The following is a 14,875-nucleotide window of genomic DNA, read 5'->3' as shown; positions in this document are numbered from 1 at the left end:
CCGTCGCGACTGAGCAGCACCGTATGTTGCCACTCAGCAGGGTATGCATGCTGAGATGGTCCAATGATCGGAACCTTTCATTTCGTAGAAAGTATGTAACAATGGCCACTGTAAGAAAATTAGGATAAACGGTTGAATTTGAGGAAGAATATCTATAGATGAATTTATAACAATAAAAATAAAAATTTCATAAGGATCTCATCCAACTCATCAACTAACCATGGTGATTTAACAACAGCTCATTTATCGTACTAACTAGAATATGGACGGTTGAAATAATCATCATTCGATTTCAGCATGTTAGCCTGAGCGGGTGGCAACCAACTCTAAGAATCAAAGGATAGGATCATCAAAGAACCTTGATGATTGAAAAATTAGCTTATTTACAGTAGTATCTAGAATATGGACGGTTGAAATCATCTTAGATATCAGCATGTGGCCCCAGTGGGTGGCGACACACGCTGGTTCATCATGGGTCGCGACGGAGGCAAAACGAACTTCACCCTGCAAAAAGAAAAAGAGAAAGAAGAAAAGCCGTCTGTTTCTTTCTTTCTCTGCTTCATTACCGTAGACGGTAGACGGTAGACGAAATAGAAAGAGATGGAGATTTTCCAGGAACTCCTTCTAACAGCTGCTCTTTCCATCATCTTTGCTTTGGTTATCTCCAAGCTCGTCGCTTCCGCTTCCCATCCCCATTTACAACGCCAGGATTCTCCACCAAACCTCATCTCAGCAGTCGATCTCGCTCCACCATCCATCTCATCGGAGAAGAACGGGGAAAGATCGGCTGAAGCATCGAAATGCAAAGAAGAAGCCGTTCCGATGCAAGGAAACGAAACGGAACGGAATTCCGACGGAGGAGATCAGGCGATGGCTCGCGAAGTTGATGGAGATCGGGGAAAAGGAGCGGCAGATGTGGAAATAGAAGAAGAAAGTGAAGCTGTATTGGAAGAAAAGGCGGTGGTGGAGGAATTGGTTGGGGAAGATAAGGGGATGGTTGAGGATCGACTCGATGGTTCGATTTTTGTTCGATCTGACAGTGGAGATTTGGCGAAAGAGAGTGTTGTGGGGAGGGAGGAGGGGAGTGTGGTGTATGATGAGGAGGAGTGGGAAGGGATTGAGAGGAGTGAGCTGGAGAATCGGTTCGATGAGGTGGTGAGGTCCGTCAGTTCAGGGAGAGCGGATGTGTTGGAGAAGGTTGGCAGTGACGTGCAGATGCAGTTGTATGGGCTCCACAAGGTTGCAACCGAAGGGCCGTGCTACGAGCCACAGCCATCAGTTTTGAAGTCTGCGGCACGCTCTAAGTGGTACCAAACTCTAGTTCTCTTTTAATTAATTAATTAACTGATTAATTTATTTATTTGGAGTTTGAAGTATATTAATTAATTAACTGATTAGTTTATATATTTGGAGTTTGAAGTGCTGCATCTTCCTATTTTGTAGTTTATTGCTTTGATATGATTTGATGGAATTGTATGATTGTTTTGGAATGTTGGAATCTGTTTGTATTTTTAATTCCATGTGTTGGGAGTAGGTAGAAGAAGAATAAGGAGAAGTCGGAAAAAGAAAAAAAGAAAAGAAAAGAAAAGAAAGAAATGCAAGATGCTAAATGGGCCAATGCTGTTGGAAAAGGCAAAAAAATTAATCTTCAATGTGATGAAAGGAACTGGAACTAAGAAACAAAAAAATTCAAATCAAGATATACATAAATCAGAAATCTTAAAAGCAATAAAATTTACACCCTGAGAACAAATTACTAGTCTTTTTAGACACAAAAACCTTTGAGATGTTATCATGGAGGAGGGATAACAGGGTCCTGCCCATCACTCATCATCCAAGGTACAGTTGCTGATTCAAAGCATTCCATACACATGGGACCATAGTTTGGTGATCCTAACTGTTGTTCTGATAGGACCCACTGTGGACGAGACATTCCCTGGAAATATCCCATACCAGAAGATCCTAACTCTTTGATTGATGGACTATTTTCTGTTGAATACTTGGATGTCGACTGTTGCTGTATTTTCACCTTAATCATTTATTTGTAAGCTTTTGATCAAAGGGCTAAGATCTTCTATTCTGGAAGATTTTCGACGCATCCCCATTCCACTGTAAGGCCTATCAGATAAATGGTTGGGATCACCGGAAGATGGTCCCATAGATATGGAAACATGTGGGTTCAGATAATTCTATGTTTTCTGATGAGCATGAGTGCACGGCCTATTATTATTCAGATGGAGATTTTGTCCTTCCTATGGTGTCTTCTATTAGTCTTGTCTATTGCCATTTAGCATGTTTTCCTCTTCCTTAAGGTCATGCAGGCATCAAATTATCTTCCAAATTTGAACCTATCTGGATGATTGTATGGGAAATTTTATACCCTAAAAATTATTCAAGGTTCATCTTCTTAAACTTAGCTACCTGGGTATCGCTGGTGGACTTGGTTGACCCCTTATCTCAGGGCACATGGATACAACTATATATTGAATTAATTCAATCTTAATAATCTTTATATATGTTTATAATTATATCAATAGAATAATATTTGGGTTTGACTAGGCTGTATCTGAAATGGGTACCATTTCTGTGTTGTTCCAGTCGATATCTGATGGTGTAACTAGAACTTGCCAAAACCGAGTTGTCTTGACCTGATTGACTTGGTTTCACTGGTGACTAACTGAATGCCCCCTCTTTCAAAAAAGAAAAAAAAGGACGTACTGAATGCTCCAAGTCACCCCTGATGTAGCTATCAACTTAGTTGGAAGGAGTCGTTTTGGTCATGTACTTCTGTTCCTTTGTGTTAGCACTCTGAAACTGAGTTTTAAAACCTTGTAATCCAACACGGTACCCTAGGGGATTTGGAGGATCCTCATACCACTCAGATTTGTTTCACCAGAAACATTAACAAAATTGAGACAGCTACATTTTGGAGGCGTTTAGTGACTATACAGAACGCTGAGGATTAAGGACCTGTTCTCGAACAAGTTTCGGGGTGTAGTTTGATTGCTATTCATACTAACACAGGGTAGAGAGCTGCTATGTGTGAGTGATGGAGAGCACTGGTTACGTTGTGCAAGGCATGCTTGGCAAAGATTGGGGAACATGAATCCAGAGGTGGCGATGGAGCAGTATATCACTCTTCTTTCTGATAGCATTCCTGGTTTGGTGGGAGAAAAACCCAGCGTAAGTTTTATGTTCGCTAGACTTGGAACTGCTATCTTCTTCATTGATTTCCTAGCACAGGCATTCTTCAATAAAATCTTATGTTCTCTTTTATGTAATGATTGTTCCAGGAAGAGAAAGAGGAGGAAGCCAGTAATTCTCCAGATGGACTTCGTGGAGCAAAAGCCCTTGATTCAAGCTCTTTTCCGCAAGATCATATGAGTTCTGAAAATGACAGGTTCCTTATGAACTGCTATAAAGCTGGTCATTCTCACTGTTGCTCATTCCTTCTCTAGAAGTTTCCTGTAGATTAACACATTGTTCTGCAGGGAACCTGAAGAATCTCATTCCGATGCCAAGCAAGGTGATCCCGTCGGTGATCCAAAGTTCCTTGAACAAGGTATGCTTGAGGATTTAGTTGCTCTTGCAGTTCTTCCCTTTTCATGTCTTCCCTTTTGCACTCAAGAGATGATAGGACCATATGCATAGTGGTTGGAAGTTGTGGCTATTATGGTAGCTTTGTCTGAAAAGTTAACTTGTTAGTGTTGGCAAGATTTTAGGTCATAATTAAGGTAGAAATTGATTTCCACCCTGCACATTAATTGAAAATATGACCATACCGATGTATAAATAAAAGAAAGAAATAAAATGACATGCATGCTTGGAAGGTTCTCATTCTTCCTACTATTTACATAGTTTTTATCAGTTATATCATTCAGAACTGATGTCTAGAGGCAAATACAAAATCGTTATTACTGACCAAACACAGGACAAGCTGATTGACTTGCGGTTTCTTCACAAGCACAGGACAAGCTGATTGACTTGCAGTTTCTTCACAAGGCTGGCCTTCTGTATAGAATTCCCAGATACATCCAAACCTACAAATCCTATGTTACCCAAACACTTCAAAATGGTGATATCTCCTTGTTACTCATAATGTACCTATCCGTACACATGAAGTGCTCTATTAATAGAGCACATAACTGCGATTAATTAATCTGATCCCAAGACCATCCCTTCTGTGTTACAACTGGGAGTACAAAAATACCTGAAACAAAGTAGGAACAAAACTAAGGCTGATTAAACACGAAAAATTACATGGAAAATGTGGTAACATGTGTACCTTATATTTTATATTTTGATATCTGACTCTCCTTCACTGTATAAATGCTTGAAACGAGTGGTCCCAAAAAGAGTGCTGGTTTAGACCAAAAGAAAATTATACCGCTTAAAAACAGAGAACTGGACCAAGCAGTTAATCAGTAAAGAGATTTCATATCGTGTGCTTGGTCCAGTTCTCTGTTTGAGTGACTGCTTGATTTGGGTACATTCATCTCTCTTGAGTTAGTTTCACGATGAATCTCCCAGCTCATACCACTTACTACAGAAGGAATTAGTAAGATAAGAAAACTCAAAGCAGATGGCTTCTCATCTTAGCATTTTTTCTTTGATGAATTTTTCGTTTATAATTGCAACTAAATTGGTAGACTTCTATGAGCTATATAGGCTTTACTTTTGATGTGCGCACTCTCAAACCACAGTTAACTGATCCATCTATGAGGAAGAAACAACATGATTATCTAGCTCCATCATGTTGTACTCTTCAAAAATATGATTCATGTTGGAGCCTTGTGCTCTTGCAGGTCCTGGCCTTAGGAAATATGGCAGGACCTGGTTCATGTTGTACGCCTTACTTTTTCTTCTTAATAGAAGTGTTTTGATGATTCTTCAAAAAAAGAAGGGGGGATCTAGTTTGTGGAGTTGATCAATTGATGTAGCAGCCGAAATCAAATCCTCTTCCACTTAAGTCCTGCCATCGAAGAAGAAGGTTTTGAACTTCTGGTTTTTTTTTTTTTTTTTGATGCTTTTATCGATAGATTCTGAACTTCTGTTCATTAGAGATGCTAGACAAAGACTGAGTCTTTGATGGATATCAAGCATGAGGGAGTATTGCCAATCAGAAAAATCTCACCATTTGCCAATGTCAATTGATATCTCACAATGCATGTACTAACCTTGGCTTCAGTACCCATATAAAAGTTGATCTTCCCCTTACAACCTAGTGGGAAGTCGCAAACTTCTGTATGGAGCATGTTTTTTTTTTTTTTTTTTTTTGATGCTTTTATCGATAGATTCTGACATCTGTTCATTAGAGATGCTAGACAGAGACACGAGTCTTTGACCGATATCAAGCATGAGGGAGTATTGCCAATCAGAAAAATCTTACCATTTGTCAATGTCAACTGATATATCACAACGCATGTACTAATCTTGGCTTCAGTACCCATATAAAAGTTGATCTTCCCCTTACAACCTAGTGGGAAGTCGCAAACTTCTGTATGGAGCATGTTGTTTTGTGTAATGGCCCTGAATCCAGCCACCGTGATTGACTAGGAGAATAAATGTTTATGAGAGTTCAAAGATCTTTGGCTACAGTTTCTTTGCTTGCAATAAGTCAGAGAAGCCAAACAACATCAATTTGTTTGCAGCTCAAGTTAAAGCTCAGCGGACTTGTTTTCATCTGGGTTTCTTCGATAACAGATCCATGTGAGTTGGCATGGACTATAGTGCTATGGCTGAAGGCTGGTCTAACCTCTGCAACTGAAGGAGAAATTAAAGAGAAGCTGAATGGAGAGGACGTTTCACTTTCTTTGGTGAGTGCTTCTTGGAGGAATGTATGGCAGTGGAGTTCAAATGATTCTTCAGCATGGTATGGTGATTGATAGTTATCCTGTGACTCCATTTATCATTAGAAATCAATGGCTTTGCTTCCATGCACCATGATAGTATCAGAGCAAAGAAGGATTGATGTCATTGATGACTTAAGTGGTAGGCGTTTGGCATTAAAGAAAATGAGAGTTTATTTTGCCAAATATGGTATTGAGGTTGTCCAACCACCATCCAATAAGAAGACTGTTCTTCATAATATATAGCTGCATGAAACATGAACTGAAGTGGTAATAGAGTCGGGCGCAGGAACAGGGAAGCGTCTTCTTCAGAATCTTAGCAAATATAAACAGTTGGGAAGCGGAAGCGGAACCGCAAGTCTAAAGCACGATTTGGAGTGGGAGTGAGTGGCACCTAGTTAGAACTTAGAAGGATCATGCAACTAAGCTTTAGAATTAGGGAGATCATGGACAATAGGATATTAAGAGGAATGGCAAAGGTTAAGGTATTATTGCAATTGAGATTGGAGAAGTCACCATATTCACAATGGGCTGTTCTTATGGTTGATGACGGCAGTCCTTGATGCTCCATCAGTTGGAGATATCGATAAATGGAACAATTCTTCACAGGGTGTATGGGGCCATACTGATATTAAAAGTATCGGTTTCAAAACTATCATTTTCAATGGCGGTGGTTTTTTTGTCCCTCGAAGTAGATGCAGGGAAGATCTTTCATTTGCCAATCTTAGGTCCATCAAATCAGATGGAAGGATCCTTTGAGGTGTGATATCTAGGAGACTAGGTTTAAAGTTACCCAAGTCCCAATACAAGCTTGGACGGGATAAACTTTTCTAGAGCTGTGTTCTCTTGTTGTTGGAGTTACCGAGGTTGATCTGCACTCTATGAAAGGTGTGGACATCTGGTCAGGCCGTATAAATTGCAGAAAAGCTTGAGTGTATTTCAATGTCGGTCTCCCTGCATGCACTGGGAAAATTTGTTAACTTTTCTCACGTGGGAGCATAATGATGTGGAAAAGGCACCTAGTACCTCAGATTCTGGCAATCGCAAAAATCCTAAACTGGTAGTTCTGAAATCAGTTCTTTGGAAGACGCCAATGATCCTGGGATGGATTTTCGTTGTTGAAGGAAGAAAGCAACCATGAAGGTCAGGACCCTGATGAGTGGTTCAGGGCATGGAATGAAGGTGAGCATTGCTAAGCCATGTGGATTGGAGATAGAAAAAAGTGAGGTCGGTGAGACAATAACACCGCTAGATGAGGTCATTGAGGACATGTGTCAAGTAGTGAGATAAAGGAGAGGCATTATTTTCAATTTTGAAATGTGGCAAGTAACTTGTCAATAAGCCTTATCTTCTCATGATATTTTCTAATTCCCCAAATTTCCTTTGCATATAGTTAGCTGAGTGAAAGGCTGACCTGTGGTGAGATGATGAACAGTCTATTGACTTGGTCTCTTTTGATCCAAGGGATGAAGAGCCTTAAAATTAGAGGATGTTGCTGACTTTAATTTAGAATGTTTGTTTAAAATTTTCGAAAGAAACACAAATAAAAACAACAAGAAAAATAGTTAGGAAAAAGAAAATGGAAGAATCTCCTAGAGACGGTTAGGTCCAATTTCTTCAGGTTTACAGAAGAATCTAAGGTTTAACGGTGAATCTCACTAAGGTTTATGGAAGTATCTAAGGTTTAACAGTGAAATGAGAAGAAGAAACGGTGAAAAAGTGCACCCTGCATCCTCCTACCACAACAAAACTTTGGATTCTCGTGTGGAAATCTCTTGCAGAATAGGTAAGAAGGATGACAAAAGAAACCAACAAAGGGATCACACTCGCAAAGAATGATGGGAGAGAGAATATGAAGCATCCGAAGTTGGGAGAAACAATGTGCTTAGAGGGATCAATGGCTAGAAATGGAAGGGAAAATCAGATTTGGTGGTTCTATCATTCTAGAAGCCCCTCATGGAAGCAGTGCAGTAGTGGCGAGAAAGAAGGAAGGCTATGGAGATCTTTGGTTCATGGAGTACATGTCTAGCCCGGAGGTCAAAGAAGATAATTGGCAACGTCTTTGTCCGGAAATGGTCTTAAGAAAGGACATAATGGTAGCGAGAGGGACGAATCAAGCTTAGCTTAGCAAGGAGATGACTGAAGAACTACATCTAACCGAGAAGAGGAATCTCTCCACCCATCTACAAGGAGGACATAGAGGAATCTTGGGAAGAGCTCTGGCCCCTCCAACATCTCAACAACTCCCATTCGAGGGTGAATGGACCTTGGTAGCTAGGAAAAGACCGGCCAGTCTTAAGAAGAGGGCGCCCTTTTCCAAGTTTGCCCACTTCCCGACCTTGTTGCAGGTTGGGTTGAATCTTTAATCTATTGGGTCTTTTCAAAAGCAGGAGAGATCAAGAAGGTGGTGCTTTCGAAGAAGAAGGGCACGATAGAGCCAAGGGGGTTTGCATTTGTTCGAATGGGATCCTCTAAAGAAGCCTCTAAGTCCATCGCTGATCTTTATATGGTTGGATTCAAAGGAAATCGAATATTGGTCCAGAAGGCTCGTTTTAGACCAAGGGAGGAGAGCTGGGAGCACCCACTTCTCAAGGCCAAGGGCTCTCTTTAAATTCCCTTTGTTTCCACAATGGAAGTCATAGGCTCTAGCCCGCCCCCCCCCCCCCCCAAAAAAAAATAAAATAAAAATAAAAATAAAAGAAAATAAAATCGATTGACTATCGCTCATTTAAGGAGGTGGTCAGGGGCGGTTAAACCCCTGTCGGCCCTCAGCAGAAGACTTGAGCTCCCCCTCCCTCCCACGCCTAGGGTGCAGAGAGTTATTTCGAACTCTAGGCCGGTATTAGAGTTGGACAAATTAGTGGTCAAAGAGGTTGTCGGCCTGTACTCGTAGAGCTTGGTTCTACATTGTCGGAGAGGAGTCTCTTTGTTGACCTGAATTCGTGGGTCCTTTCGGTTGGTCAGATCTCTTAAGGAAGCTTCAACCTTAAACTCCTTGGTAGTATTTAAGTCCTCAACTTGCAACCAAAGATATGCTCGGATTCCGTCCTCTTGGCCTGAGTTTCCAGCAGGGATGGCCTCGTGACCTCCGTTAGTAGATGGGAGGGTTTCTCCCCTTTCGGCTTTATAGTTCTTTGGTTCATGTTCTCCGGCATTCGTCTGGAACTCCGAAATCTCGAGTTTCTTCTTGAGTTGGGTGCATGTATTGGAGAAGTAATTCAATTTAATGTGGCTACAGAAACTTGTTGGGAGCTGCTTTTGCTAGGATTCAAATTCGGATAAGGTGGATCGATTCGATAATCTCTTCCATTTCCATCAAATTAGGGAAGTCCAAATTGTCAATTTTAGTAGAAGAGTAAAAAAAAGACACTCGTTACCTAGTTTCAATGGCTCTTCACCCCTTTCGGCCACAATTTGAGGAGCATGCGCCCTTGATACTCCAATGGAGCACCATACTTTTAGCAACTAATCGCGAAAGGTGGATCGATTCGATAATCTCTTCCATTTCTATCAAAGTAGGGAAGTCCAAATTGTCAATTTTAGTAGAAGAGGAAAAAAAAGACACTCGTTACCTAGTTTCAATGGCTCTTCACCCCTTTCGGCCACAATTTGAGGAGCATGCGCCCTCGATACTCCGATGGAGCACCATACTTTTAGCAACCAATCGCGGAAGGGCATGTGGAGGGACCTCGGTTCCCTCCCATCCAACCCGTCTCAATCTTGAGCTCTCAATCCCTCTCCATGATTGACGGTCCATGCCCCTAATATCCTAGCTGTATCCTCCTGACACATGTCGCCCCCACCCCATCTAAATTGTCCAATCCCCTAGCCGCATATCGATGGGGGAGCCGAGGTAGTGGCTAGTCACATCAACCCCAATTGCTCCCCTTCCCATTGCCACGTGGCTAGTCTATTTGCCGTCTGATTGGCTGAGAGGGTGGTATGCTTAATTCCAACATCTTATCCCTTCATCATGAGCCCCTTGTTGGATCAGGAGTTGACATGTCCTTTAAGATGTCAGAAAATCTAATGTTGCAACCTATTAATGAGACCGCCTCTTCCCTTCCACGTGGTGACGAGAGATTGCATGTCGATGCTCGATTCATCTCTCCTCCTGATGAAATAGAGACACCATGCCTCAAGAATGATTTATGACATAGACGATTTTTTCTTTCCTCTATTGACAACACTTTCAAACCAACACGTAATCTTCTTGCTCAGTTGGGAGAAGCTTCTGTCTTATCCTCCTTTTCCGAATCGGACGGCTATGATACTAGCACCGACGGATGCACTGACGGACGCTTTGACATGCCATCCATCTAACTCTCTTCCCTTGTTTCATTAGATCTTGATCCTGGATTACAACCGTCTCAAGCGTTACACTCTCTTGAGATCACATCGAACTCATCCATTTCCCCTAAGATTGGCCTTATGCAAGTTCTTTCCTTCTGGTTACCTACTCTGACTCCAAATTGAATTGGGAATGACTTTATCTCTCCAACATCCAGCCTCCCTACGTTATCCCTCTCTATGCTCTAGCTCCAACAATCCCCCTCTAGCACCAAGGCCTCCTTTCAGCCACCTTGCCATTTCCTTAGTCCGAAAGCTCTCTAGGACTCTCCTCACTTCTCCTTTCTCTCTTTCAGAAGGCCCTCCTTGGTCCGCCATTCTCAAGGTTAATAATCTTTCCTTAATCTTGGAGAGCTCTATCTTAAAGGTTAACCCTCTTTCGTCAGCCCCTCTCCTCCCCTCTCCTCCCGAACCCTATACTTGGTCCAATGGGCAATCCCCCCTATCTTATCACATTTGGACAAATTCTTAGTATCCCCTTCTTGGTTGGACGTTCTCCTTGTAGTCGCTCAACTTGTGCTCCCTCGTCCTATCTCTGACCATTACCCCCTTCTTCTTAATCTTCTGGATGTTGGTTGGGGCCCTAAACCTTTCCGTTTTGAGCTCTCTTGGCTGGAAATTGAAGGATTCTCTTCTTTGGTTTCAAACTGGTGGTCCACTTTCTTGGTTTCTGGCTCCCTAAGCTTCGTCTCGAGTAAGAAACTTAAACTTTTAAAACAAAATCTCACAACCCAGAGGAAGGATACTCAAGACGATCTCAAAGCCATCATTTCTAATGCCCTTACATCTATTCATCTTATTGATGTTCAGGAGTTCTCGCAACCCCTTTATGAAGAGGAGAGAGTGCAAAGAGCATTGCTAAAAGAGTACTCTTAAGGCAGTCAAGCAACATGAAATCAAGTGGAGGCAGCGGTTCAGAGCCCTTTGGCTGAAAGTTGGTGACAAAAATACCCGTTTTTTTCCATGCTACTGCTAGTGCTGGATCAAGGGCCAACAAGATAAGTTCCATTTTTGTTGATGGCCCTTGAATAGTGGATCCCCAACATATATAAAATCTTATCGTCCCTTATTACACTCCTCTCTTATCTATGGAATTGTGGTTTAGGTGTTCTTTGGACAATTTGGATTTAACCACCATTTTTTTGGGAGGTGGCCCAAGCAATTGAACCACCCCCACAACCCCCCCCCCCCCCAAAGGGCCAGTCGAGGCACCTTTCTCAGAGGCTGAAATCAAATTTGTGGTAGAGTTAAATCTCCTCGCCCGGATGGATTTCCTCTATCCTTTTTTTAAATCTTTTGGGATCTTCTGAAGGATGACCTCATAGCTTTCATAATGGATTTCCACTGGTTCGGGAATATATCGATAGCTATGGGAGCCTCCTTCATAGTCCTTATTCCTAAGATTGAAGGGGCTTCTGAGCTCAAACACTTTAGGCCTATTAGCTTTTGGGAGCAGCTTATAAAATGCTAGCGAAAATCCTGCCATCTAGGCTTCACCTTGTGCTATCGAAGGTTATTTTAGAAGCCCAGGTCTCTTTCATGGCTAACAGAGAGATTTTGGATTGTGCTTTGCCCATGAATGCATTGATTCTTGACTTAGAGAGGGCAGTCGAGGAAAGGAGTTCCAATTGTGTTTTATGACTCATAAACAAAGGACGGTTGTAACAAATTGGTCCTATTTAAAGCTTAGGATGATCTGATCAATGTGATTCTTGCACCATAGCTTGCTCTTAGTTGTATGAATGAATGAATGGTTTAGATTGGCGCTAACATCCCCATGAAGGTGGGACTTTAACAAAATCCATATGTGTGTGTGTACTGTACATACATATGTACACCCACACACATGATGATGATGATGATGACGACCATCATCTAAGCCTTATCCCAACTAATTGGGGTTGGCTACGTGAATCCTTTTCTGCCATTCCACTCTATCAAGAGCCATTACTTCAGTTAGACCATCAGTCAGTTGGGGAACCCTTGCCTACTTCTCACAACAACCGGGTGTTGTTGTGGCATGTTGCTTCTTGGGATGCCCTAGCCAACACTTGCCAATTTCTCACTGCCCCTGGGTTCCGATGCAGCACGTTGCTTATAGAGAATGCCCTAGCATTAGTTTGGAATGTCTTATTGTTTGGATTCATCTTGGAAGTTATGGCTTAAATTTGACGCCGGTTGCCAACCCGACGCAACCCTCCATCCAGGCTGGGGACCAGCAATGAGAGCATAAGACTCCCACAGGCGCAATGTCATAGACTACTACATGGATTGATAACAATCAACAAGTTGAAAACACACACACACACACACACACACTAAGTTGATTACAATATATATGTATGCTTGATAATGTAACTTCGTTAAGAATGAAAAAGACAAAACAAGAAGAAAAATAGAAGGCGGGGATGCTGGGGAATCTATCTTACCCATAGGCAATACAAGAAGAATATGACTTCTCTCAAAGCATTAGCGATACAATGGACATTCAATCTCGAGGCCCACCAAAGCATCTCTCCTTGGTGATCATCCCAAAGAAAGGAGTTCCAATTGTAAAGAAGATTGGTGATAGTAATTTCTCTAAATTCAGGGTTATGAATTATACAACTAGATGCTATGGGCTGAGTTTTCTGCTTGACCCACTAGATTGGCCCTCCTCTATCATAATTTTTTTTTTTTTTTGGAATTTCTTTCTTCCAAATAATGGCAAATGAAAACATCATCCAAATAATATTCCCGTGAGGATGGAATGTGCCTTTTGACCATCCCATGAAGAGATCCTAAAGCATGCTGCTAAGGGTCCAATGTATATTTAAGAAAAAGAAACAAATGTTCTCCTCTAGTGTACCAAGGGTATTTATTTGAATCTTCAGATTTTGATTTATCAATTAGCTCTTGTTTGGTTCTTCAACATGAGATCTATTTGTGAAGTTATGAGTTCAACACTGGGTGGGCCCTTGGGCAAGATTCGACGCAGCTATGTATCTGTGAGGGAAGAGATATTCCTTTTTCTTTGCCTTGGCTCCAAATGTTCCATTGACTGGGAAGTGTGGACTAACAAAGAATGACTAGCTTGCACGTCCCATATTCATTCTGTAGCTATACTCAACTAGTCATGTTTGTGGTTTCACTTTCATCTGAGCACAATTATTTGCTTACTTGGTTTGTTGTAACTTTGCAGCGCATTCAATATCAGAATTGGCTTGATCAGGATGCTCTCCAACCACAGGGGCACTATTATGGGGAAACTGAGCTGATCCTTTCGCCAAGGACATTAATTGTTATAATCTCGGCCATATGTTCTCTGAGGTTGGTGATGTTTCGTTGTCAATAAGGCTGTATATGTGTGTATTCGAACTCTTCGTCGTTGTGTGGTTGAGAACATAATATATTTACGTGTACATAATTGCTATTCCAAATTGTGCATCTTTCTATTCCGGCCATGCGCGGCTTTGGATTGCTTCCTCAGGCGCACACTGTCTCAGCTTTTCATTGCACTAGAGAAATATAGGGAGGATAACTCATTGGTTCAAGCCTGAGAGGTAACTGGACAAGCCCAACAATCGAGGCAACCATCTTTTACTATTTTGTGTGTCCAAGGCAACAGTTTTAGGTAGACACGTTGAATACCCTCAGAGATTTCTTTTCTTAACATGTTTGTAGATAGATTTCTCCCTACATTTTGAATGACGGATTGTTATTGTCATGAACCAACTTGGTATCTGCATGAAAAATCTTATTTGTTATGGTTGTTGGACTCTTCTACAGCTCATATAATCAGTGGTTGTCCCAAATAAACCTTGATCTCTTGCATATATGACCTTGATTTAGTGTGTTCAGTGTCACATTGGATTCCTAAGCTAAGTGACCATGAGGGTACTCGAAGGTGTGAATGAGAAGTGTGAAGCACAAAGAAGATGCCAACTTTTTCTCGTAATCTAATAAAAATAATCTAACCTAAGGCGGACAAGTTGTAGAAGCCCAAATGACGGAAGTAGAGGAATAGGATTTCAGACACGGGCATGACCATAAACAAAAATATAGCAATCAATTTTCTTTCTCACTAAACCTGATTCAGTGTGGCTCAATTTATAGTTGCACGAAGCGTGAAGTGAAGCAGCAACATTTGGGTACAGGAATGTGGAACTGTCTGTTTCAAAATGTAAACAAGTAGAAATAGGTAGAAGGTAGTGGGAGTGACAAGCCTTTTTGTTTACACACCAGAGGTCTCTTTTTTTCCAGTATTTATGTTATCAAAGAGTATGAAAAAAAAAGGGATGATTTTTCCTTATTTGATCAGATCAGAAAGAAACTTTGGGATTGCTGAATCTCAGATGAGATAGAAATCATCATGGTATTTTCCTTTCACTTTCTTAACAACGAGATCTATTATCGTTTCTCACTTGAAAGTTAGAGTAGGTGCAAAGTCTCCCAATTTGTGTCCGACCATATGATCTATTATATAAATAGTTAAATGTTTCTTTCCATTATGAATGACGATTGTATGGTTGATCATTGTGCATATAATGGTAGATGCCTGGGACCAAGTTATTATTCTCTCTTTTTCCTGCCACCACTCGGACTCAAATTGAAACGCTCTAGCACTGCTTCCTAAGGGCAGTGTGTCTACTGATTTCACCATGGCGGCTTGATTGAAATAAGAAATAGCCGATCTT

At 41.4% G+C, this 14,875-nt stretch overlaps 1 protein-coding gene across 1 annotated transcript; it reads left to right on the top strand.

Moving 5' to 3' along the window:
- Window positions 1–528: 528 nt before the first annotated feature.
- Window positions 529–13,630, top strand: LOC131249163 (acyl-CoA-binding domain-containing protein 3-like). Its single transcript, XM_058249766.1, has 5 exons — window positions 529–1,307; window positions 3,078–3,183; window positions 3,294–3,400; window positions 3,492–3,562; window positions 13,381–13,630. Exons 1-5 carry the CDS (start codon window positions 601–603, stop codon window positions 13,404–13,406), a joined length of 1,017 nt encoding a protein of 338 aa, XP_058105749.1. The 5' UTR covers window positions 529–600; the 3' UTR covers window positions 13,407–13,630.
- The last annotated feature ends 1,245 nt before the right edge of the window (window positions 13,631–14,875 follow it).

This window comes from Magnolia sinica, chromosome 6 (assembly GCF_029962835.1).
Source record: "Magnolia sinica isolate HGM2019 chromosome 6, MsV1, whole genome shotgun sequence".
NCBI lineage: Eukaryota > Viridiplantae > Streptophyta > Magnoliopsida > Magnoliales > Magnoliaceae > Magnolia > Magnolia sinica.
The sequence above is the reverse complement of the archived record's forward strand: the minus strand, read 5'-3'. Positions and strand labels throughout refer to the sequence as shown.

Bases quoted from the DNA above. Each gene is read 5' to 3' on its own strand.
- LOC131249163 (XM_058249766.1), top strand. From the start codon at position 601: ATGGAGATTTTCCAGGAACTCCTTCTAACAGCTGCTCTTTCCATCATC. The intron at 3,184-3,293 runs GTAAGTTTTATG...TGATTGTTCCAG, and splicing joins TGGTGGGAGAAAAACCCAGC to GAAGAGAAAGAGGAGGAAGC. The intron at 3,401-3,491 runs GTTCCTTATGAA...ATTGTTCTGCAG, and splicing joins ATGAGTTCTGAAAATGACAG to GGAACCTGAAGAATCTCATT.